Here is a 24,243-nt window from a genome sequence, read left to right as displayed (position 1 = left end):
CATAATAGCTTTTTAAATCTCTTCCTGCAGAAAGTTTTCCCACTTGTCATTTAGCTCTAGAGAATATTATGTTAGAATATATGACCAAATTTCTGTAATTGAATATATATATATATATATGTGTGTGTGTGTGTGTGTGTGTGTGTGTTTTGCAGTTTTTGGCTGGGGCTGGGTTTGAACCTGGCACCCCTGGTATATGCCCCTACTCCTTGAGCCACAGGCACCACCCAATATATTTGTTTTCATTTTATCTCATGCTGTCTTTTAAATTATAATGCTTTGAGAGCAGGAACAATATCCTTATAGCAACTACTACTGCAGGAAAAAATTGCAAATAGATCAGTGATGTGCATGGCACATTCATTGATTCCTATATATTTGTCTGTTCTGGAACCAGTATTTAATTTTATGATCAATAACTTGAATGAAGAAGTTAAATTTTTCAGAACATGCAAACTAATAGGAAGTTTTTTTACATCTAAAAAAATGTAATAGGATAGTTGATAGAAATAAAAAATGTAACAAATGAAATTTAATGTCAAGTTATATATAGCTAAAAGAGAATTAATGAACTAGAAGATAAATATGAAGAACAATACAGAATGCATGATGAAAAGATAAAAATATGGCAATGCAAATGGTTAAAGAGAAATTAAGAGAGATAGAAGAGAGCATGAATATCTATGAAAGCTTCAAAAATAATAGGAAAATAGGAAAGAGATGATATTCAGAGACATATGATTGTGACTATTAAAGAATTAATGGAAGGGCTGCATCTGTGGCTCAAAGGGGTAGGGCGCTGGCCCCACATGCCAGAGGTGGTGGGTTCAAACCCAGCCCCAGCCAAAAACTTCCATTTTCTTTCTTAATGGAAGAAAATAATCCTTATATTTGAGAAGCTCAATAAATCTCATGATAGACAAGAGCAAAACAGAGAGATATGCTATAATAAAGCCATGGAATCCAAAGGCAAAGATTTTAAAGGCAGTCAGAAAGAAGATAGATCACTATAAAAGAAAAATACTTAGACTCAGAAATGACTTTTCAGTTCCAGTAACAGAAACCAGAAGACAGTGAAATATCATTTATGAAGAATAAATAACTGTCATCCTATAATAATATACCCAGCTAAATTACCTTTTTTAGAAAAGGGCAAATTGAAGACATTTTCAAAGACAGATTTTTGTTTTTGTTTCACCAAAACACCCTCATGTGAAGATATATTTTGTGGGTAAAGATTATAAGATTTAGGAAGATATAAGATTAAAGAGGGAATTAATGAGTAAAATATGGCAAATATGTAGACAATCATAAGTAAACCACAATAATGTATATTTTAAAAATCTAATATGTGCCATTAAATGAAAGACAGTTGTAAACATTGTACAACAGTTTTAAGCATTCATGTCAGGAGAGGTATAATGATATTAAAACATCTGAAGACCACTTCTGAGAAAGAGAGTAAACACACTGCCTAATAACACTTTAAATTATGTATACTTATTATTATTTTAAGAATAACAACATAAAGAATAGAAATACAGTGAATGTCTACTAACCTAAAATAAAGGAAAATAAAAAGAAAAAAGTAAACTTCAGTCAATTCAAAAGAATGCAGAGAGAGAAAAAAAATAGCATATAGAATAAAGCGACTGAAATAAATCCAAACTAGTAACCACAGTAATGTAAACTGACTAAATTCTCTAGTTACAAAAACACAGATTGTTAACCAAAATAAAAAGAAACCAGTACAACTCATAAAATATACTGTTAAAAAATAATCCTAACAACAAGTAAGAAAAGAGAGAGAATTAAAAAGGCCCAACAAGGCTTTTCTTAATGATAGGCTAATAATTAGCACCACCCTTCTCACTGAGAATAACTGAAAAATCTGGTCAAGACATAAAAAAGATGTATTTCCTTAAAAGCATCTTAAAGACATAATTAGCCTTTGGCACTGTGTTGACATTTCCACTGATGGAACAAAAGCAATTGGTGGTAAAAGTGACAGTGTCTTAGTACCAAAGACCAAAGCCGTTACACTCAATAGTTACATTCTGCAGTGCCACAAACAATTTAAAAATTCCACTTAAGAATGTATTTGATGAAGAAGAATAAAGCTTATAACTTTGTTAAACTAAACTCTGAGTACACATCGTTTTAATCTTTGGTGTGACGGAATGGGACGCATCTGTAAAGCACGTCTGAAGCTCACTGAAGCCCACGGTCGCCTTCACAAAGAGGGTTTGTGTGGCAGTTTGGATTTCAAGCTGAACTAGCCAATTATTCAGGAGCCACCATTTTTACCTGGAAGAACAACTAATGGACAACCTATGATTATTCAAACTTTGGTATCTGGCAGACATAATTCTTGAAAAACAACCAAGTGAACCTGTCATTTCAAAGTAAACAACTGACAGTATTTGTTGCCAAAATAACATATTGCAACAGACTGAATGCAAAAAACAGCCATGAGAAACAGCTGTCATCTAATAAGCCAGACATTAAAGAGATCCGCAAAGAACATAAAACACCACCACTCTCCTCACTACATTTCTGATGGTTTTTCTTAAAAAAGGGTTGTTAACGTGTAATAAGTTTTTTTTTTTTTTTTTGTAGAGACAGGGTCTCACTTTTATGGCCCTCGGTAGAGTGCCGTGGCCTCACACAGCTCACAGCAACCTCCAACTCCTGGGCTTAAGCGATTCTCTTGCCTCAGCCTCCCGAGTAGCTGGGACTACAGGCGCCCGCCACAACGTCCGGCTATTTTTTGGTTGCAGTTTGGCCGGGGCCGGGTTTGAACCCGTCACCCTTGGTATATGGGGCTGGTGCCTTACCGACTGAGCCACAGGCGCCGCCCCGTGTAATAAGTTTTTATTGTTACTTTGAATGGATGAACATTTTAAGATTCAATTTTAATTTCTAACTGGTAAATGCATATAGTCCACATAAACAAAATCTCTTTTGCATCCTCAACAGGGCAAGACCAAAATGTTTGAGAACTGCTGCTCACAGCAAAAAAGTGAATAAATGAGGACCACAGAGCACAGTCCAGATGAAATGGGTGATCACGAAGCTGTGCCACGGAGGGAAAGCCACAGGAACATTCACGTACTGTGATTCCATGTGTACGATGTACAAAAATGGGTGACACAAAGCCATACTGTCTAGAATGCAGCAGTGAGTGGGAAAACCATGAAACAAAGCAGAGAACTGAGTTACACAGAAGTCATGATTATGGTTACCGTTTAGGGGACATCAGGGACACATAAGAAGGGGCGCCTTGTTGAATGGCAGCATTTTATTTTTTGATCTATATGGTAGTTAAACTTTTATGATTATTTTGTTTTACCTTTTCACTTTATCTGTAGTAAATTTCTGAACTAAAAATGTATTTTAGAAATCAGGGAATCCCTCACCATCACCACAGGAAAAACAGAAAATCAAAAAATGGAAAATAACAAAAAATATTATTAAAATAAAGGTGGCATATTTATCCTGATCAGCAAAATAGATTTTAAGGCAATAAACATTTTTAGCTATCTAGGGATGGTATATAATAGAAGATTCAATTCACTTAGGTGATATAATCTACATTCTCATATAGATAACAGTAATGATTCAAAATCTCTAAAACAGAAATTAAGAAAATTACAAGTAGAAATTAACAAATCTATCACTGTAAATGTGTAATTTAACATACTAATGGACAGATCGAGCAGACAAAAACATTAATAATGACAGATTTGAACACAAAATTGTCATGCTTGGTAATATATATTTGATATATACATTTGAGATATATGTACACACATACAACTCTGTACCCCAAACTGGAGAACTCACATTCTTTTCAAATATAGATCATTTATGATAATTAAAATTTTTCAGTCCATAAAACAAGTCTAAGCACATGTCAAAGAATTAGTATAAAACTTGGTACATTGTCTGATGGCAGTGGAATTTGGGTAATTAAGAATAATCTAAAACAGTCCTATTTAAGGCATGCCAAAGTCAAATATACTTGACTTTTGCATTATTTATTTTTTTACTTTTTTTTTTAAAACAATTCCATTCATCGCTCTGCAAAGATGAAAGCAAAGAGTTATGATAAATATAAAATGATTTGGAATAGGAAATGCTACAAAGTAACAACCGTCCCAATGAATCAAAAGAGTGTGCTCAATTTTACACTGTAGCAGGAAATAATGTGATTAAATATAGGCACAATCTACTGTAAGAGTGATTAAAATTCAGAACAGGCTACTACAGAGGTCACAGAATCTCCACCCCCACAGCAAAAGCCCAGGAGGCCTCTGCCTTTCTGGAAGAAACTTCTTCCTAAAGGTGGAAATTGGTATTATATAGCTCAGGATATATTTAGCTCCTGATCTGTAATCAAATTAGATTATGACTTGATTATGTCAGTTAATCTACAACTCTGCCCACTAGCAGATAATTGCCGGCTAATTCAAAACATTATACCAACAGATCTGTGTAATACTTACAACAGTGGTATTTCATATACATTTTCAGGTTGCTCATTTTTTTTTCTAATTTTCTAATTCTCCTTGCTTGCCTGCAGTTTTTGAAAGTAATCATGCCTTATTGAATAAAATTTTTTCTATTATAGCAAATAATAGAATAAAATAAATTTTTTCTACTATAGCAAATAAAGTTAGCTTATATAAAGGAAGGTGAAAAATTATATAATCCATTTTAGACTGAGAATAATGGATAAAAATGACATCAGTTGTATCACTTTAACATATGCATTTATATTTGAGAAAAGCTGTCTTCAGTAAAATGATAAAAGGAAAATATAGATTACCACGATAAAATTTAAAATCATAAATTTACTTTCCTATTAAATAAAGAAGCATAATATAAATAAAATAAGCAATTCAAATCTGCTTCTCAATATTATTCTCTTAATGCATAAGTGACTGCAATTTGTATTCGTAGTTTAAACTAGAAAAATATTAGGGTCTATTTCCTTTTAACAATGTTACTCCGAGATATGTTTTTTAAGAAACATATAATGATCCTATATGAAAACTATTTATGAGATTAAGGGAAATAAAAACTGTCACAGAAAAATGGCTCATACAATGATGACATATTAGATTAGAAAAATAATCATAAAATCATAAGCATTAACATTAAGTTTCATGGGGCTTATGGCATGATAATCTGTGAGAATTTTATCTTACAAATTTTAAAATGATTAACAGGAATCTGTTAAAATTTTTAAGAAAATGATATAATTTATTTAATGGAAAAACAGTAGTACATTTTACAGAAAAAAATTAACGTAACTTGTAAGAGATCAAAACAATTAGTTAAATGAGTCTCATGGACTTGCTTTGCTTTCCAACCCATTCTCAGTATATTCCATAGACTTGGCAAAATACAGTTGGCCATAAAGTTCGTGTGCAATTTAAAATCGTGCATAAACTTTATGGCCACCCAGTATATTGGGTTTACTTTATGCTGAATCTACAGTAAGAGCTAGCTTTCACAGTTTGGAATTTTGACTAACTAGCCAATACAGAAAGCAACAAACGGATACTCTTAGACTTGTACACTACAAACTAGAACACTTTTGGCAGGATAAAATTAAATCAGTCATCCTGAATTTAAGGCCTTCTAAGGTGGAATTTCTATAATTTGATCTTAAATCACTGAAGTATCCTTGGGGAAATTAAATGAACTGCTCTTGTTTATATATTCAAATGGTGATGGCTTGTTCTTAGGTATTTAGTAGCTGGGCTAACCAATAAATTCTGACTTTTCAAGGACAAAACAAGGTAGAAAGCTCAAGGTAAAAAGAAATGTACATTTAAAAGTTTATCCATAGAAATTCTCTATTTTTCCACGAGGAGAAAAGTCTGAAAACCATAATCCTCTCTGATAAATAACATGATACACTGATAATATTAAACATATCAAGTAGCAGCTTACATCAGATGTTCGTATAGACCAAAGGAAGGAGGCAGGCAATAACAAAACAATTTTTTCCAACAATTTTTAGAAAAAATTTATAAGAAATACTGAAACTTAAGAAAAGTCTATCCATTAATATACTTGTTTATTAGAACTGAGCAAAGATTATGTATCAGAGGAACAACCAGTTCTTAAAATACCTTGTTCTGCAGGAGCACAGCCTGAGAATCTGCGCTGTAATTTACACACACCTTCAAATACTGCTAAAAATTACAACATTTAGATTATTCTACCACATTTATTGGTAGTTGTTGGTCACTCACCTTTTCCTTATTTTAATCTAAAGTTAAATATACAATTGCTCCACATATTTTAGCCTTTTCATAAATCTAGAAATAAAATATAAAATTTTGGCTTCATTACACCTATTGTAGCCAATAATGTCCAAAGCCCTCTAAATAGCAGACAAAACTTTATATAAAGAAGTAACACTGTCAAGTATAGCAGGTGAGGACTATACACATAGAGAACATTGAAAGTATTGTACATACACTATTAGTAGGAGAGTGGTATCCATAAAGTTGAAGACGCTGACATAGAGCACAAAGGGCCAAATGAAGTGTCAGATTTCAGAATGAACCCAAGTATAGCAAAAGAAAAAAAAGAAAAAGATGACAAAATAATCAATTAGGAAGGGCCAATCATTATGCTTCATTCTATACAGAGCACACACAAGTGGGATAAATGTTAAAGATGAGTAGCAAAGTTTTAAAATCTCATATAATCAAACATTACATGAATCTGTGCTCCTTTAACCCAATAGAACTACTGTGTTGAGCACAACAGTTCCTCTTACATAAGCAGTTTTATTTAGACATGCTTCAGCAGTTCTACATGCAGCGGCGTGACAGTGGAAATGGCCTGAGAACTTGCTCGGGAACCCTGTCTGCTGTTACTAGCACTGCAACGTGAAGCAGGTCAGCTCTCTCATCTGCAGAACAGACACTGTACTTACCTGGCAGACTGTAAGGAAGACTGAACAGGAGTAACATTTATAATGAACATAGCACAGATTAGAACATAATAAATGTCCCAAGAAATATTATGTTCATTTCCTCCTTTTCTTCTGAAACACAGTTTTATTTCAGCAAGTATTTTTAAATTTAGTTTTGACTTAATCTTGATTTGGGGATGTTAGTATTCAGTTTAAAGTAGCTATCTGGTTCTACTAATTTAAGGAGAACTTTAAGCTTCACTATTAGCCAACCTTTTTGAATGTTTATTATATTTTATATACTATTAAGTGGCCATGTGTTTTAACCCTTTAAGTCACATGTGATCAGTACCCCAATACCCTCACTGTACAAATGAAAAAAACTGAGGTACACAGGGCTTAAGGCTACCATTCGAGGTCACCCAAATAATGAGTGGCTGGGCTAATATTCCAATCCCCCAAATCTGCCTCTTGAGCCTATGCTGTGTCTCTCTTATATAAATCCATATATTTTCACATTAAGTTAAATTTTAATTGCTTTAATTCTATCAAAATATCCTAAGAATATGTAGAATCATATCGCCTTTTCTATCACCCTGACAGCACCACCTTGTATAACTAAAGTGATATAAAATAAAATCTCAGTTCAGACTTATATTAAATGTGACTATTAATAAGTTAACACTAATTATTATTATTGTTAAGCAGTAATAAGAGAGCTATATTATTGCAGAGGGCTGTTAGTCTAGAGGCTGTACTAAAGATTATTTCTGAATTTCTTTAAGGAATAGTTCTCATAGCTAAATTATATAAGTGAGATTTCAGGAACACTATTTAAAAAAATTATACTAATTAAATAAATTATTTATAAAGGTAAATACCTCTGAGGTACCTACCTGTGGAGATCAATGACTTTCATTAAGTATATTTTAACATATAAACAAATTATCCATTACTTAGAAACTATTTTTACTGTTCTTTAAAACAAGTATCTTTCCCCCATATGTTTGCTAGGGAGTGCTTCATTGACCCATATGTATATAAAATAATAAAATTTAGGGGATTTTGGTGTAATTCAGATCTTGTAATTCAGATAGACTTCCCCTAATTAATTCAAGTTAATGAAGTTTTACTATAACACTAGTATGAAATATTTACATTAAATCAATATTAATTTCCTTTACCTTGGCTGCAATAAGCTCAGAACCAAGTTTTGTGCTAACACTGCAGATTTTCCCAAACTACGTTGTCTGCTATTATTTTTCCCTTTCCTCCTTCCCTTTGTAACTTGATGGATGTATTTTAATAAATGGTAATGACTAAAATAGTGTCATATTTTTTACTGAAAGATCCGTAAGTCCTCTCGGGAAGTAGTATAAATAAACAAAACAATTAAATTTCTATTCAATGAAATACTACCTACTCTATCATGTTATGAATAAGATTTATTAACATAATTCAACCTCCTGACATGATATTTTATTAAAAACTTGCCTACTGGATTGTAGTCTGTGAGATGTAATCTATCAAAATTAAAATACCTATTTACTCTTTCAGTATATTATCCACAGGAACTAAAATTTAAGAAGGCATTCCATTTCTAAGTCTTGTTAATAATCACTTGTTAATTCTCTAGTCTTGTTCATAATATAAACAGCTGCACTTATGGGGCTATTCATAGAATTTATTAGTTACGATTTAAAAATCATGAGACCTGAATTAAATAGAAAACTACTAATTCCCCTTTTAATACTTGGCTAAATTATAATCAGCTCTTTGATTTTTTTAAGACTATCTTCCATAAGCTTCGTCAACAGTATATTGGGGGAAGTTGAACTACCGATAATTATATCATACTCAAATATCCTATGAAGCAATATAATTCTGATTATGTGCTTTTATACAACTAAGTATAAATACATACTTAATAAATAAATACATTCAGATTAAATATGGTACTACCAGTTACAGACAATCCATGTTAGAATACACCTACAAAGAATAAAAAAGGTTACAATTCTCCGAATTATTTGAATTCCATGGAGAGCAAGCAAAGTACTGCACGGGGCCACTAATTTGCAAAAGGAACAATCATCACTTACAAACCAACAAAACTCACTACGTTTTCTGGTACATAAGTACCAGATGAAGAAATACGGTATAGTAGATAAAAGTGCAGTTTTCAGAAATGGGTTCAACTCTTTGGCTTTGCCATTTAACAGGTATGTAAGTTTGGACAAGATACTTAGCTTTTCCTCATCTATACTTAGAGATAAGAAAATTTGGGGGTAAATTAAATGAGGAAATGCATGCTAAGTACCTAATACGGTGTATGACAGTCAGGTCTGAGTACCTGCTGTTTTTATTGTGGGAACCTGGCCCATGGTCAGGCTCAAATGCTTGGGACAAACAAAAATTGAACTGGTAGGAAGTGGAAGGAAATGTTACTTAGTAACTCTCAGCTCAGAATAAGATGGAAATATTCATCTCGGAAGAACAATCTATTATGTATATATTTTTAAGAATGAAAACAAAATACCACTTGCTTGTATTTGCTTCAACAGTCATGCTGTTTTACCACCACTAAATTTACTCACATTATTAAATCTTTGCAATTCACCTTTAAATTTTTACATGGATAATGATCTGTATTAATCTATCACATGATATACCCTTCAAATCTCACAGATAACAATATGGATGAAAATGATTTAATGAGTGTGACTATGGATACAGATATTTAATATCAATATTTAACATAAATATTGATATTGATGCATATAAATACTGAAGTGATTTTTCTACATGAGAACTTTCTAAAGTTTTCAAGAAAGGAACAACTCCAAAGCTGCAAACTTTAATTACTGTTTCTCAACATGAATAAAATAATTCTTACCTAGAAAACCCGCTTGAACCCACTATTAAGTTTTCTTACCAGCAAAGCTCGCTTTTCTTCATCTCCTTTCGTTTCTCTCTTCTCATTTTTTTTCCTGAATATCTCCTGAAGCTAACAAAGAAATCAATCAGGAATCAAATACCAAACAAAAGTTCCTGGGCATGTAACTACCATCAAGTACTAGCAATACTCCACAAAGAACAGTTAAGATTTATCCACTAAAAATATTTAAACTGCCAGAGATAAATTTTCTGACTTCAGTTTTTTCCCAAGAAAATACATCCTTTGGTCCTGGTAATCCACAGTGAGGTTAAATGTACTTAATGCTTGGGTTCTACTTAATCGCTAAGATACAAAGACATAAAAAGAGATGAGCCATGACTCTGCAGGGGTAACTCCTAGGGCAAGTTACTCACTCTAATTATCCAAGGCTTTTCTCCGTATCTGGAACATGGAGGTAATTCCCTACCTCACAGGAATGTATTGTGGAGTAAACATGCATTGGATGACAAGTAATTATTTAGCACATTGCCTGTCATACAGTAAGTTCTCAATAAAAGTTAGCTACTATTATAAATAGTATTTTTCCTCTTTAAAATCCCATAATTTTCTTAAGAGAAGCCTAAGCCTGCCTCTGTATTAGTTTCCTGGAGAGTTCATTGCTTTTGTTTCTAAACTTAGACACTATCTCAACTCTTCATTTAATTTTATATAACAATAGTTTAAAGTCAAATAAAATAGTTTGTCTCCTAAGATATATAATAATATTTAAAAATATACATGCAATCCCCGAGTTACAAACATCTGACTTAGGTATAACTCACACTTATGAACTTGGGTGATGACAGATAATAGGTAAGTGTACCTGTCCCAACTTACTTAAATATTCAACTTAAGAACAAACCTACGGAACCTATCTCATTCATAACCCGGGGACTGCCTGGACCACAACATACAAATAACTTTATTATCACATAAAATTATTTCCACAGTTTTAATGAAAAGAATTGTTAATAATCACTTTATAAACAGGCAAGAGAACACAGATTTTAGACTTCTACAAATAACTTGGTCATCTCCACCTTCTGCTTTCAGGAATTCTTTGCAAACAACAACAACAAAAATACCACGTATGAGACAGCAGTACAACTGAAAAGAGCAGAACGCAGCTTCAGAGCAAGAGCAGCTCTCGTGAGAGCAGGAAGCAGAAACAAACAGGACTTCTGGTGGATGTTTTTACCTCCGAATTCCACAAAGAGATGATAAACAAAAGGCATTCACACAGGCGACTTCCACGGGACTGAGCTCCGAAGTTAGTCTACTGCATATACAAGTACATTTGTAAATATTATTCTGTATCTTAGGAAGTAATGTATTTTATTTGCTTTAAAATATTGCTACATAAAATAAAATGAAGAACTGAGATTGCTATGCAAGTTATACAAACAAAAACAATGAACTCCCCAGGATCATGAAAATTCCTAAAATATGGTTGTAGAGCATCATAACAAAACTACATGAAACTAAACTTGTCCATTTTAGGATGGTAGGACCACAGCTTTGTCTATTGTAACCAAACTGAAAACTCCCACCTCCCTACCATCCTGAAGGTTCCAGCTCCGATGGCTGCAACAAGGGCAAGGGTTTTTGTGGATATAAGTTTAAGCTTTTTCATAAGTGCAAGTAATGAGTCTGCTTGCTTCCCTCTGAAGGGATACTAATTAGTTTTTGATGAGGATTTTTATCACTTCTTTTTCCTACTACAGAAAAGAATGTTACAGGTTTCTTCAGTATTTCAGCTTCTGAAGCAAATATGAAAATTTTAAAGAGATTTTCTAAGGGCTTTTTAATAGCTATGTTACAGAAGAAAAGTACAAAATAATGATGTCTGTTTCTGTGCCATCTCTCCCCTTTTCTTTCACTCGGGGAGCCCAGGTAAACACAGAGGTGAAGATAAAAGCTGAGGGCACCCCTTGGTACTCTGTGGGATGAACTAACATGAATTTCTACTTCAGAGGAAAAGAAGAACAAGCGTAATACCACAGATACATGGGTGTAAAAAAAAAAAAGAAGAGAAAAATTCTGGAAGGGTGTGTGTGGGAAAATCAGTGGACACCAGAAGACACTGTCGGAACAGCCCCCAGGCCGGACCAGTCAGGTGAGAAAGAGCCAAGGAGAAATACCTCAGGACTATCATCCTTTAGTTAAAGAAAGGAGAAAGGAATGAAGACGTGGAGATGAGAATGAATACCGGGCAGTAAAAGAAAAAAAGTAAAAAAAAAAGAAAAATCATGAATCCTATATTGAGAAGGAAGAGAAGTTCCTACGGTGGATTTGTGACTGGGTGGCTGATATCATGGGGACTGAGTGTTAACTGGGCATATATCATCTCAGAATTTCCTGCTATTTACCCAATAGAGAAAATAGCTGATACACGAACATTTCAAATTTCTAAGTAATGTACAAGCAACTATAATCATTCTCACACACTGAATGATGTAAATATTTCATATCGTAAATATTATTCAAAATACATGAATAGTATATTTCTTTATCAAATAAAAGCATGCATTTTTCACTCTTTCCTCTATAGTTTTCCCAATAAGCCAAAAAGTAAGCAGTATTTGCTTATTATGTAATGCAGCATATAATATACATACCACCAGAAACTCTTTTTTATCCACCATCTCATTGCCATCAGTGTCAAACATGTTGAAAGCTATTCTAAACCCTGCATGTGGTTCTGCCAGAAACAAAGAGCAGAAAAAGTATTCACAAAATACTGGAATTTTATACAGTATATTTTAAAGCACAAAACCTATATCAGATATAAACAGTTATTCATCTTCGGTACAAAAACTTTCTTTAACCAAGAAATTTAAAGCAACATGTTTTATTAAATAAAAGTGATATAAAAATACACACATTTCTGCTTCATACATTAGCACACTTACTAATCAAAGGATAATATGCTTTAAAAGTACTTGTGTGATACTTGTTGCATGGCACTGAAAGAAAAATTTGACAACTTTTCTTCTAAAAATAAGCACTTCTCTTTCTTATGCAAATTCAGTTTGTTTAAAAGAAAAATATCAACTCATCACATTTGAAATATTTACAGTATGTTCTATTAGAGTAACAGGGAAAGAAGTTAAAATATGACACACGGGTAAGACCCAATTCTTGAGAAAATTATAACTGAAACAACTATGAAAATAAATGTCAAGCATAAGAGATTACATATTAATGTTGCAACTTCCAGAGGCTTCAAAACAGAAATAAAAAATAAAAGAGGCTTGAATACGTAATTTCTAATTTCCTCAAAATACAGAGAGCAACTGCTTTACTGAGAAAGACAGACTTTGACATACTATGAACTGTTTTAATTTTATGAACCTTATAATGAGGTTCAATCTCTTCCCTCTTTTACTTTTAGAGCATGAAGGAGAAAATTTCAACAGAAGAAAACTTGAAAGCGTCCTTCAAAAAGGAACTCAGTGGACATGTCTTTCTCAAAACATTGGACCTTTTCTTTTGAGAGGACTTGCAAACTATTTAAAAAGGGACCCCTTCATAGGTACACTTGCTACCCCCTGGTGTGAAATTTTGACCCTGGCTAGAGAAGCAGACAGCCCTACTTTCTTCACCAGTAATAGCAGTCTCTGAAAATAAAAGAAATGGAAACCAGTCCTTCATGCAAGCTCACTTCTTGCGTGTATTTTAGGATCTTAAACTTAACTCTCATTACCATTTATTTCTTGAAACAAATACAAATTTATACCATTCGTGATAAGCAACTTGTAAGCCTTAAAAGGATCTTGAAAATACACAGGGAAATGAAGTCCTCACTATTACTGTTTGGAAGGGAAAAAACCACAGTTAAATAATCAAAGGTAAAGAGGAGACACTCACAGATGGTGGCAGAGACTATGTAGCCCACGTCCTGCTGGGCTTCATAACCTCAGCAGGGATTGAACAGTAAGAGAATTTAGGAAAGAACTATTTTCTAAGATTCTTCTTATCACATTTTTCTTAGTTTAAATCAAAACAACATCTGATAATTTTTCAATTCAAATTCCTTAGAAGCTTCTATAGATGAGTCCTGAACTCCAAAAGATGTTTCACAGCACCCAAAGATCCTAACCTTTCCATAGAAAGGAAAAACCACTATATTTATGTTTTTCCTACATCTTAAACCACATCCCTGTTCCCCTCTCAGCCGGTGGCTTTCCTAACCAGCACTATTTGTTTGCACTCTCACCATCACTCTTGGGGTTTAGGTACTCCTAACTTCCAATTTTGCATTCATCGTTTTGGCTGACAAGTCAACTTTCCAACAAGTTTTTGAGACGCTCCTTGGTGCCCAATTTGATTCTCGTGGCAGAATTCATCATTGCCTGGACTTGTGTCATTACTGTGGCTTTCCAGACTGTATCAACCTCAGGCAGCTCTATTACTAACTGTGTGATATTTACTGTCGTTCAGCACTAACATTTTATTAATAATTTCATTTTAAGTCCAAAGACAAAAACCACAAGAAAAAGAAAAGACAATTTTTGAAACATACATGCACATGCACACATACATACCCCCCTTCCAATTTACTATACTAGAATTCAATGTAACATTATTCATATAAAGTTACTAAGAATAACACAGTGGTATGAATTTTCTAATCACAGAAGTACAAGGTATTTTAAGTTCTGTTTCTAATGACAGTTTTATTGATGTTCTTATTTCCATACATCACAAATCCCCACAACTGGATAGTCTACTAGCAACATTTTTTCATACATTCACCGACTATGTTTGGAGAAGGTACTGTGTACAAGACACTGTTCGTGACTCAAAAAAGAACAAAAAGGTGCAATCTTTGCTATTATGAACCTTGCCTTCTAGCTTGGGAATACAAACAAGAGCATGTATGCCAATAATACTTCCAAATAGTTTAAATGCCATGAAGAAAACGAAACATAGCAAAGGGGTAAGAAGGGACAGATGGGAGAAGGAGCTGTTGTATGATATTTTATAGAGGACAGCCAAGGAAGGATTCTCTAAGCCTTCACAAGTGACAGGAAACCTGAATGATGTTTATTATCCTGAGGATCTTGAGGAAAAGTTCTGATGGCAAAAGGAACAGAAAGTACAAATCCCTGAAGTTGCAATTCAAGAAACATACAAGCCAGGTGGCTGGAGCACAGTGAGCTGTAACATAGACTTCCCTCCATTAAATGCAGAGAAATTTAACAGAAAACTTTAGTAAACCCTGCACAGACATGGTGAGAACTGCTGCACGTGAGAGGAGAACAGGGGGAGGACCGCAGAGCGGCAGGTGGAGGGGATTCTGAGAGGAGAACAGGGGGAGGACCGCAGAGCGGCAGGTGGAGGGGATTCTGAGAGGAGAACAGGGGGAGGACCGCAGAGCGGCAGGTGGAGGGGATTCTGAGAGGAGAACAGGGGGAGGACCGCAGAGCGGCAGGTGGAGGGGATTCTGAGAGGAGAACAGGGGGAGGACCGCAGAGCGGCAGGTGGAGGGGATTCTGAGAGGAGAACAGGGGGAGGACCGCAGAGCGGCAGGTGGAGGGGATTCTGAGAGAACAGGGGGAGGACCGCAGAGCGGCAGGTGGAGGGGATTCTGAGAGGAGAACAGGGGGAGGACCTCAGAGCGGCAGGTGGAGGGGATTCTGAGAGGAGAACAGGAGGAGGACTGCAGAGCGGCAGGTGGAGGGGATTCTGAGAGGAGAACAGGGGGAGGACTGCAGAGCGGCAGGTGTTGGGGATTCTGAGAGGAGAACAGGGGGAGTACCACAGAGCAGCAGGTTGAGGGGATTCTGAGGGACTCACCAGTTAGGAGACGCATCCTCTCATGCTAGTCTTGCAGAAATGTGATTCAAACGAGGGTAGTAGGAAATTTACAAAGCATGACATGTGTTGATTTTTTGAGTCTTATGTAGATTAAAACCATGGGATATATAATATTAAATTTATAATGTATCAGCATTTTATTATTATACCATAAGCCATAATATTTATGTTTTTAATTCTTGCTGATACAATACTTAGAATTTTTCTATGGCATTCAAACATGAAATTTAGTTCATGAATATACCTAAAGTGATTTTGAACAGGAAGACAATTTAGGAAAGAACTATTTTCTAAGATTCTGATTAAAAAAATAAACTCTATCCAGAAATACATTTAAGGAGTATACTTACTTGTTAAAATACATAAAAGAAAAAGATATTCTGTGTAAGAAATCACACCTAGAAGAAAAATAGTATCAGTTATGTTACATACAAAATACTACTTTATGTATGTAAAAGTAAAATATTATTCTAATAGCAATAAACATCATGAATAAAGAGCTTACAGATTTAAAGCAGATGCTAAATATTGTTTTATTTTTTAATTTTTATTTCAAATTAATGAGGGTACAAATTCTTAGGTTACAATATTCACACTTCCAAGGTAAAGTTCAAATTGTAGAAGAGCTCCTAAATATTGTTTTAAATGAGACTAACGATTACTATAAATTCACAGCAAAAGCAGCAGCAAAATAAATTTTACTTTAATTGTTCTACATGCCTCTGCAGAAACCCACACAAAATTCTCATTGATGCTCTCAAGTACATTGGCAAAAGAGAAAAACCATAATGTTTACTTATACCTTTAACTTTTAAACTTGTTGCTAGTTTTTAATGTAATGTTTTAATGTAATTTGATAACATAAATAAAAAGATAAGAAATAGTTAACACTGTAAACTGCTTCATTACTTTTTAGTAACACTTGAATAAACACTTAGACATTCTTGCCTAGAAGTTTGGTTTTTCTATTGTATTTAAAAATAAAACTCTATTGTTACCACTGTTTTGCTTTCAAATTATTCTTGACAAACAATGAGTCTTTTAAATGTACTCTAAGAAGCTGTAATTTTAATTAAGTGGCTTATGCTTTCTGTATATTGCATCCTGAGTTCTCTGTAACCCCAGAATTACAAACTATAAAAGGAGCTTGTTTAGAGTAAATAAAAATATAGATTCTGTTACTTGAGTTCTGGCTTCTGGAATATTATACCCCAGACTAGAATTAAGGGTTTAACTGAACTTCCCAGTAGATAGTAAGAAAATTAAAATCAGGAATCAGTTTCTATAATACTTACCTAAATATCAGATAGTTCTGACGTTTGCTAAAAGGATTTAAGAACTCCTAAACTCCATGTTATCTGATGTTCTCTGAGGCTGCCCTCTTTGTTACAAAACAAAGATACAAGAGTCACTGCCTGGCAGTTTGTCAGAGACTTGAAGGGACTACCCAGGAGGCCCTGAAAGCATCCACTCCCTTCTTTTGTTTATACTAGAATATTGTGACCTCCAGGCAGATAGTTCTGGTTGGTTGCCATGAATGTCATGGGAGAAAGATTCTGGAATGGTGGATGGATAGAAAGATGCAAACGTAGATTCCATAGGGATCTCTTAAGAAGGGCATAAATGCAGGAGGAAAAAGAAATGGGATGAGGAAATGGACTTGCTGTCTCTACAATCCTGTCTGCTGGCTGTCCTTCTATTGTCCTGGTGGAATTCCCAAGAGAGGCTGGTTGGTACAAAGAATTCTAGCAACTGCTACGCATCCTCTATTTGATAGCTAACTCAAGACTTCCCTCAAGAGAAGGATTACTTCATGGTGAGAGTCCTAATCGTGATTACTGTAGTAGGCTACACTGTTACTGAGCTGCACTGTTACTGAGCTGTACTGTTACTGAGCTGTACTGTTACTGAGCTGCACTGTTACTGAGCTGCACTGTTACTGAGCTGCACTGTTACTGAGCTGCACTGTTACTGAGCTGTACTGTTACTGAGCTACATTGTTACTGAGCTACATTATTACCGAGGTGGCGCAACAGGGAAGGGAAACCCATGATACCATTTAAGAGAAAATACTGCTGAAGATGAACTGCAGATTGCTAATGCTTTCCAATTACAAAAATGGAAACCTATAAGACTAACTCTCTGATTTATGGCTACCCAAGATAAAAAATTTAAATAAAAATAAATGCTCAGCATACAGTAATAGTAGGTGGTCTTTAGAAACAGGATAAGAGAAAAAAAAAAGGAAACTGAGGATGAGAAAAATGCCACCAACTATGTTTCTTCTGAAAATTTAATTTAAAAAAATATTTAAGGAACATTCATTAAAAGTATTACATTGCATAATTCCTATGTCATAATAGATTATGGTTAACTATTAAAATTAAGTCTACATGGGTAGTGTCTGTGGCTCAATGGAGTAGGGCGCCAGCCCCATATGCCAGAGGTGGCGGGTCCAAACTCAGACCCGGCCAAAAACTGCAAAAAAAAAAAAAAAAAATTAAGTCTACATAATATGTGTTTTCATAAATGTTGCATATCAATTTTTCAGAAAACTATAACATTTTATTGCTGGGTAATAATTTAAACAGATCAGCATCTTCACTTTAAAATTAATCTTCATTAGCTCTAAAGATTTAATTTTAAAATTTCTGGGCTATTTAATTTAAAAAAAAAAAAAGCAGGTGCTCAGAGAACTGGATGGATAACCACATGTAAAAGACTGAAACTGGACCCACATCTTTCACCACTTACAAAAACTGACTCAAGATGGATAAAAGATTTAAATCTAAGATACAAAATGATAAAAATCTTAGAAGAAAACTCTTGACGGTGTTGGACTGAGGAAAGATTTTATGACAGACTTCAGTGGCCATTGCAACAACAGTAAAAATTAACAAATGAGACTTAATTAAGCTGAAAAGTTTCTGCACAGCTAAGGACACAACAAGTAAAGCAAAAAGATGACCTTCAGAAAGGGAAAAGACATTTGCAGGGTATGAATCCCACAGAGGGTTCATTAAAACTAGAATCTATAGAGAGCTCAAATTAATAAACAATAAAAGAGTAAACAATCCCATCTACCACTGGGCAAAAGATATGAACAGAACCTTCTCTGATGAAGACAGACGAATGGCTAACAAACATTAAAAAAAAAAAAAGCTCATGTCCCTGATCAAAAGAGAAATGCAAATCAAAATGACCCTGAGATACCATCTAACCCCACTGAGAATGGCCCACATCACAAAGCCTCAAAGCTACAGATGCTGGCGTGGATGTGGAGAGACTGCTGGTGGGACTGCAAACTAATACAACCTTTTGGAAGGAAGTACAGAGAACCCTCAAAGCACTCAAGCTAGACCTCCCATTTGATCCTGCAATCCCATCACTAGGCATCTACCCAGAAGGAAAAAAATCCTTTTATCATAAGGACATTTGCTCTAGACTGTTTACTGCAGCTCAATTTACAATCTCCAAATTGTAGAAACAATCTAAATGACCACCAACTCAAGAATAGATTAACAAGCTATGATATATGTACACCATAGAATACTACTCAGCCATTAGAAAAGATGGAGACTTTACATCTTTTGTATTAACTTGGATAGAGTTGGAACACATTCTTCTCACTAAAGTATCACAAGAATGGAAGCAAGAATCCAATGTATCCAATTCTAATACAAATACAGTAGACAATCTAATACATACCCAAGTAAGTGAAAAACTCAAATCAATTCAAGGTAAGATGTGGGGGCAAGGGGATAAGGAAGGGGGATGGGAGGTCATGGTGTATGGCACACCTTTTGGGGGCAGGACACAGCTATAAGAAGGACTTTACCTAACAAATGCAAACAATGTAACCTAATTCTTTGTACCCTTAATGAAGCTGAAACAATAAAAAAAAATGCATCACTTACATACAGACTTGTGTAGGAAAACATTTGCTTTTATATTGGTATTGACAAACTTTAATGTGGACTACTTTCAATTATAATTGCATTTCATTTGCTGTATTAAAAAATGTCAAATCCTAAAACCAAAAAAAAATTATGCAAAGTAAATATTCAACAATAAGAGAAAGAATAAATAAATCTGTAGGCACATACACTGTGAATCAAGATAAAATAAAGTGGCTCAATATTATCAATGTGGATATTTTCAAAATATGTTGGCTGGAAAAAGATCTGAACTAGGACGGAAGCTCAGCAAAGACCCAAATATTGTCATAGCCAAGATGGACACCACAGCCAGCGATGTGCCTTCTCCACATGAAGTCAGAGGTTTTCCCACCATCTACTTCTCTCCAGCCAACCAGAAGCGAAATCCAAAGAAACATGAGGGTGGCCGAGAATTGAATGATTTTATTAGCTATCTAAAGCAAGAAGCTACATATACCCCTGTAATTCAAGAAGAAAAACCCAAGAAGAAGAAGAAGGCAGAGGAGGATCTGTAAAGAAGCAGCCAAACACACCACTTTGTGAAAGGATTCTTCCACCACAGATGGAAGACCACTGGGGAGGACTAAGACCCAAATGGGATTATTACCTCTCATGGCTGAGAGGACAGAGTGTATATAATCTGAATCCTGTTCAGTTTTTCTCTAAACTATTTCTTAGCTGCCCTGTTTATGAAAATACCAGAACCAATTTATGTTTGTGGGTTTGGGGAAAATTATCTATGTTGGGAAAAATGTTCAGGGGTAAGTTAGGGGGTTATTATCTAATTTTTTTTTGTACATTTGGAACAGTAACAATAAATGAGCCCCCTTTAAAAAAAAAAAAAGAAAAAAGATTTGAAGACAAATGTAGTCCCAAGACCACATCACAGACTTTACATGGATGTACGTTTGTAATTTCTAGAAGACTGCTCCTTAAACTCACGTTAGTTCTTTACTGGAGGGAGAGAAATAAATACAAACAGAGAAGTCAAAGTTCAAGGACTCTAACTTCATTATATAATGGGCTTTTTTGTTAAAAAGACACTGTATTCCTACACTGCTTGTGTAACTGAATCAACTTATAAACACACACTGAGAACAATTTTATCAAAATAAAAAGTGGTTAATTCTGGGGGGAAAAGGGGGAGAGAAGGGATAGGGATGGGGAGTCACGGCTCTCTGTACTCTCTGCTTCCCCTAAACTAATGTTTCTAAAACTTCCTCAGATCATGGATCACCCTGATAAACTAATCAGAATGATACTGAGATCACGGATCACACTGATAAACTAATCAGAGTGATACTGATCTGAACTGTCCAAATGGTATAGTTTGCCAGATGTAATGGAGCTAAATTTAAAATAACTAAAATTAAATAAAACTACAAATTAGTTCTTTGGTTACATCAGCCACATTTCAAATACCTACAAGCACATCCGGGCAGTGGCTGCCATGTGAGGCAGGACAGAGACAGGACAGAGACTGCACATAGTTCTGCTGGCATGGAATAAATGCTCTCCCGTGGGGGAAAAAGCGGCAAATGCGCACTTGTAAGGTGAGGACTGCGGAACGAGTGACAGCAACTTCCAGATTAAACCTGCCTCTCCACTAAAAGGAGCTGCTTTCTTTGATGCATTTATTTTTCTTAGACTGTATTCAATCCAATTTGTATTTTCTCATGAGATTAAAATTCATTATAGGGCGGCGCCTGTGGCTCAGTGAGTAGGGCACCAGACCCATATACCGAGGGTGGTGGGTTCAAACCCAGCCCCGGCCAAACTGCAACCAAAAAATAGCCAGGCGTTGTGGCGGGCGCCTGTAGTCCCAGCTACTCGGGAGGCTGAGGCAGGAGAATCGCCTGAGCCCAAGAGCTGGAGGTTGCTGAGAGCTGTGACGCCACAGCACTCTACCAAGGGTGATAGAGTGAGACACTGTCTCTAAAGGGAAAAAAAAGAAAATACATGAATGAATCAACTTAGATATATGGATATTGATAACAGGAATTTGAAACAGAACAGTTTTGTAGTGAGGGTTGTCTTTAAAAGAAGTATGTTCGAATTCAGCTGCCAAACTTGCATCCAGAAAGTTTTTCACATGGATTATGTTCAGGAATATCTATAATTCCCTGGAAACAAAATGGAAGGAAGAAAACTAGACACTTAGAGACCAGGCATTTTTGCACAATGCTTTCTATGGGTAATTGCAATACATTCTTTCCAATATGGTTAAAAAGCAATTTTTTAAAACCTAAAAGTTCATTTTGTTGTAAATAATTTCAAAGACACAGATAATATATAAAAGAAATAACATTAAAAACCACAGTTTAACTACCCAGGAACAACATTATACCTAGACACATTAATATTCTGTTTTTCTTTTCAGTTTTTCCTCTATGCATACAACATATGATTTTAAATCTCTCTTAGATCTGACAAAATAGGCATACACATGTGTAAATAATACAGCATCAATATGAAAGCACACAAGTACTAAGGTTAATTTACCTCTTTCTTTAAGATTTCGAAATAGCTTTGATGATCCTTTCCAAACTGGTGGTGTTTCTGAGAGCATCTGATTCAATTCCTATGATAGAAAGATTTACACTACTGAGTAACAGGTAAACCACTTATTTATAAAGTCGATTAAAAAAGATTTAAATGCCCATGAAAAAAAAATTTCTCCATTTAAAAGACCTGAAATCTGGCAGTATTTATCCTATTTTATGCCTGTGGTTCATTCAAACAGAAAACCCAGGATTTGTCCACAGTCCAAACACAAAATAAATGATGAAGATGATACATTAAACTCAATTGGAGCTACTCAGAATTTCAGATGAATTTAATAACTGGAAGTGTACATACTCATATAAGAAAACCAAATTAAGATGAAACAGTAAGTTTAAATTCTGGACAGAATTTAAATCCCCTGTAAAGGGATAGGTTTGTGGAAGCATGATGAAAAGGTGGATTTCCTAGTCAAGGTCAGAGAGGACCATCTGGCTTTACATCATAAAAAGTTCTTCTTTGTAGCACTTTTGGACTTAGGAGGAGTTACACAGAGGAAGGAAGGAACAAAAGATTGTTAGAAAGAGATGAGGAATATTTCAACGGTGACAAAGAATGATGACGTTAGATGAAGTGGGAAAGATGGGTACTGAGTTATTGTAGCCACTGTTTCAAATTTTTTCCTAATTTTAACTTAAATGTTCAGTTAAGAACATAGACTTCAATTGCTGTTTCATTCTCCCCACTTTTTCTTACTTTTTTTTTTTTTTTTGTAGAGACAGAGTCTCACTGTACCGCCCTCGGTAGAGTGCCGTGGCGTCACACAGCTCACAGCAACCTCTAACTCTCAGGCTTACGCGATTCTCTTGCCTCAGCCTCCCAAGTAGCTGGGACTACAGGCGCCCGCCACAACACCCGGCTATTTTTTGGTTGCAGTTTGGCCGGGGCTGGGTTTGAACCCGCCACCCTCAGCATATGGGGCCGGCGGCCTACTCACTGAGCCACAGGCGCCGCCCCCTCCCCACTTTTCAATCAAACTATCACTGCTGGTGGGAAACTACTGGAGAATTTAAACATTTAAATCATTGATCATACACTTGATCAATTTTGAATTCACTGTATGTATTCTGTTAAAAAACTAAGTGAAAACCATAATTGGGTTAATTGTGAAGAAAAATGATTAAATGATCTGGTGAGAAGAGTAGAAATAATTTGAAATTAAAAAATTTGTCTGCTCCGTAACACATTAATAAACATAGAAACACTTCTACTACTCCCAGACCTAGGAACCACATTTGCATTTCTGACAAGAGCTCCGAAAGATTTTCGTGCAGTTCAAGTGGGAGGAGCATTTCGCACAAACCCTTCTGCTGCACCTATAGCTAAAAATGCCCTATGACAGTTACAAACCATTGTGTTTTCAAATTGCAAAGCTCAGTAGCAGGAAAATAAAGAATTCCCTGGATGCCAAAGGCAGGGGCAGCACTTCGGGGGCATTTCTGGGCTCCCTGAAGCCCATCTGGTGTTCTCACGTTCATCTCCTTCCTGGTGTTGTGTGTGCACTGCAAGTAACAGACGCCACTGGGTGTCAGCAGTAGCTGATCAGGGCAGCGATGACACAAGAATAAACAGCCAAGAAAAGCTGGTATAGTTACAGTTCGGACAAGAGAAACTCATTTTTGTTAGAGTAACAGATTTAATAAAAAATGTTGAATACATTCTATATAGCTTAATTTATACCATCTCTGTTGTAACTGTATAAACATTAACTTCATCTTTCCCCATTAAAACTGTTTCCACGTCTTCTAATCTCATCTGTCCTAAGCTTAAACTCAGCTAGAGTTTAAGACTGAAAAATCATAGCTAATTTAAAATTTTTTCTTCATTTGAACCTAAATGTTCAGTTAAGAACATAGACTTCAAATTGCTGTTTGATTTTATTGACTGCCCTCTACATACTTGCCAATGGGCCCATACAACATTTCACCTATTAATAATTCTAAAAACGATCCTCATTATGCGTATTTTACTGAGACTTAAGTGGATAAGCACCCTACCCAAAGCAACACAGCTAGTAAACAGCAAAGCCAGATCCTTACTAG

The 24,243-nt window shown here is 35.1% G+C and overlaps 1 protein-coding gene across 4 annotated transcripts in view; it reads right to left on the bottom strand.

The window, feature by feature from the left end:
- Window positions 1–24,243, bottom strand: part of MICU3 (mitochondrial calcium uptake family member 3) — a 97,159-nt gene that overhangs the window by 21,262 nt on the left and 51,654 nt on the right. For 2 of the 4 annotated variants that reach the window (XM_053578732.1, XM_053578734.1), the window contains 5 exons: window positions 22,142–22,220; window positions 16,052–16,099; window positions 12,497–12,579; window positions 9,876–9,947; window positions 6,498–6,536 (listed from right to left, as the gene is read on the bottom strand). In XM_053578732.1, the coding sequence (XP_053434707.1) occupies window positions 6,498–6,536; window positions 9,876–9,947; window positions 12,497–12,579; window positions 16,052–16,099; window positions 22,142–22,220 (321 nt within the window). The remainder of the gene's footprint in view (window positions 1–6,497; window positions 6,537–9,875; window positions 9,948–12,496; window positions 12,580–16,051; window positions 16,100–22,141; window positions 22,221–24,243) is intronic. The other 2 variants (XM_053578733.1, XM_053578735.1) reach the window with 1 other exon arrangement.

The sequence above is a fragment of the Nycticebus coucang genome, chromosome 24, assembly GCF_027406575.1.
Source record: "Nycticebus coucang isolate mNycCou1 chromosome 24, mNycCou1.pri, whole genome shotgun sequence".
NCBI classification, from domain to species: Eukaryota; Metazoa; Chordata; class Mammalia; order Primates; family Lorisidae; genus Nycticebus; species Nycticebus coucang.
The sequence above is the reverse complement of the archived record's forward strand: the minus strand, read 5'-3'. Positions and strand labels throughout refer to the sequence as shown.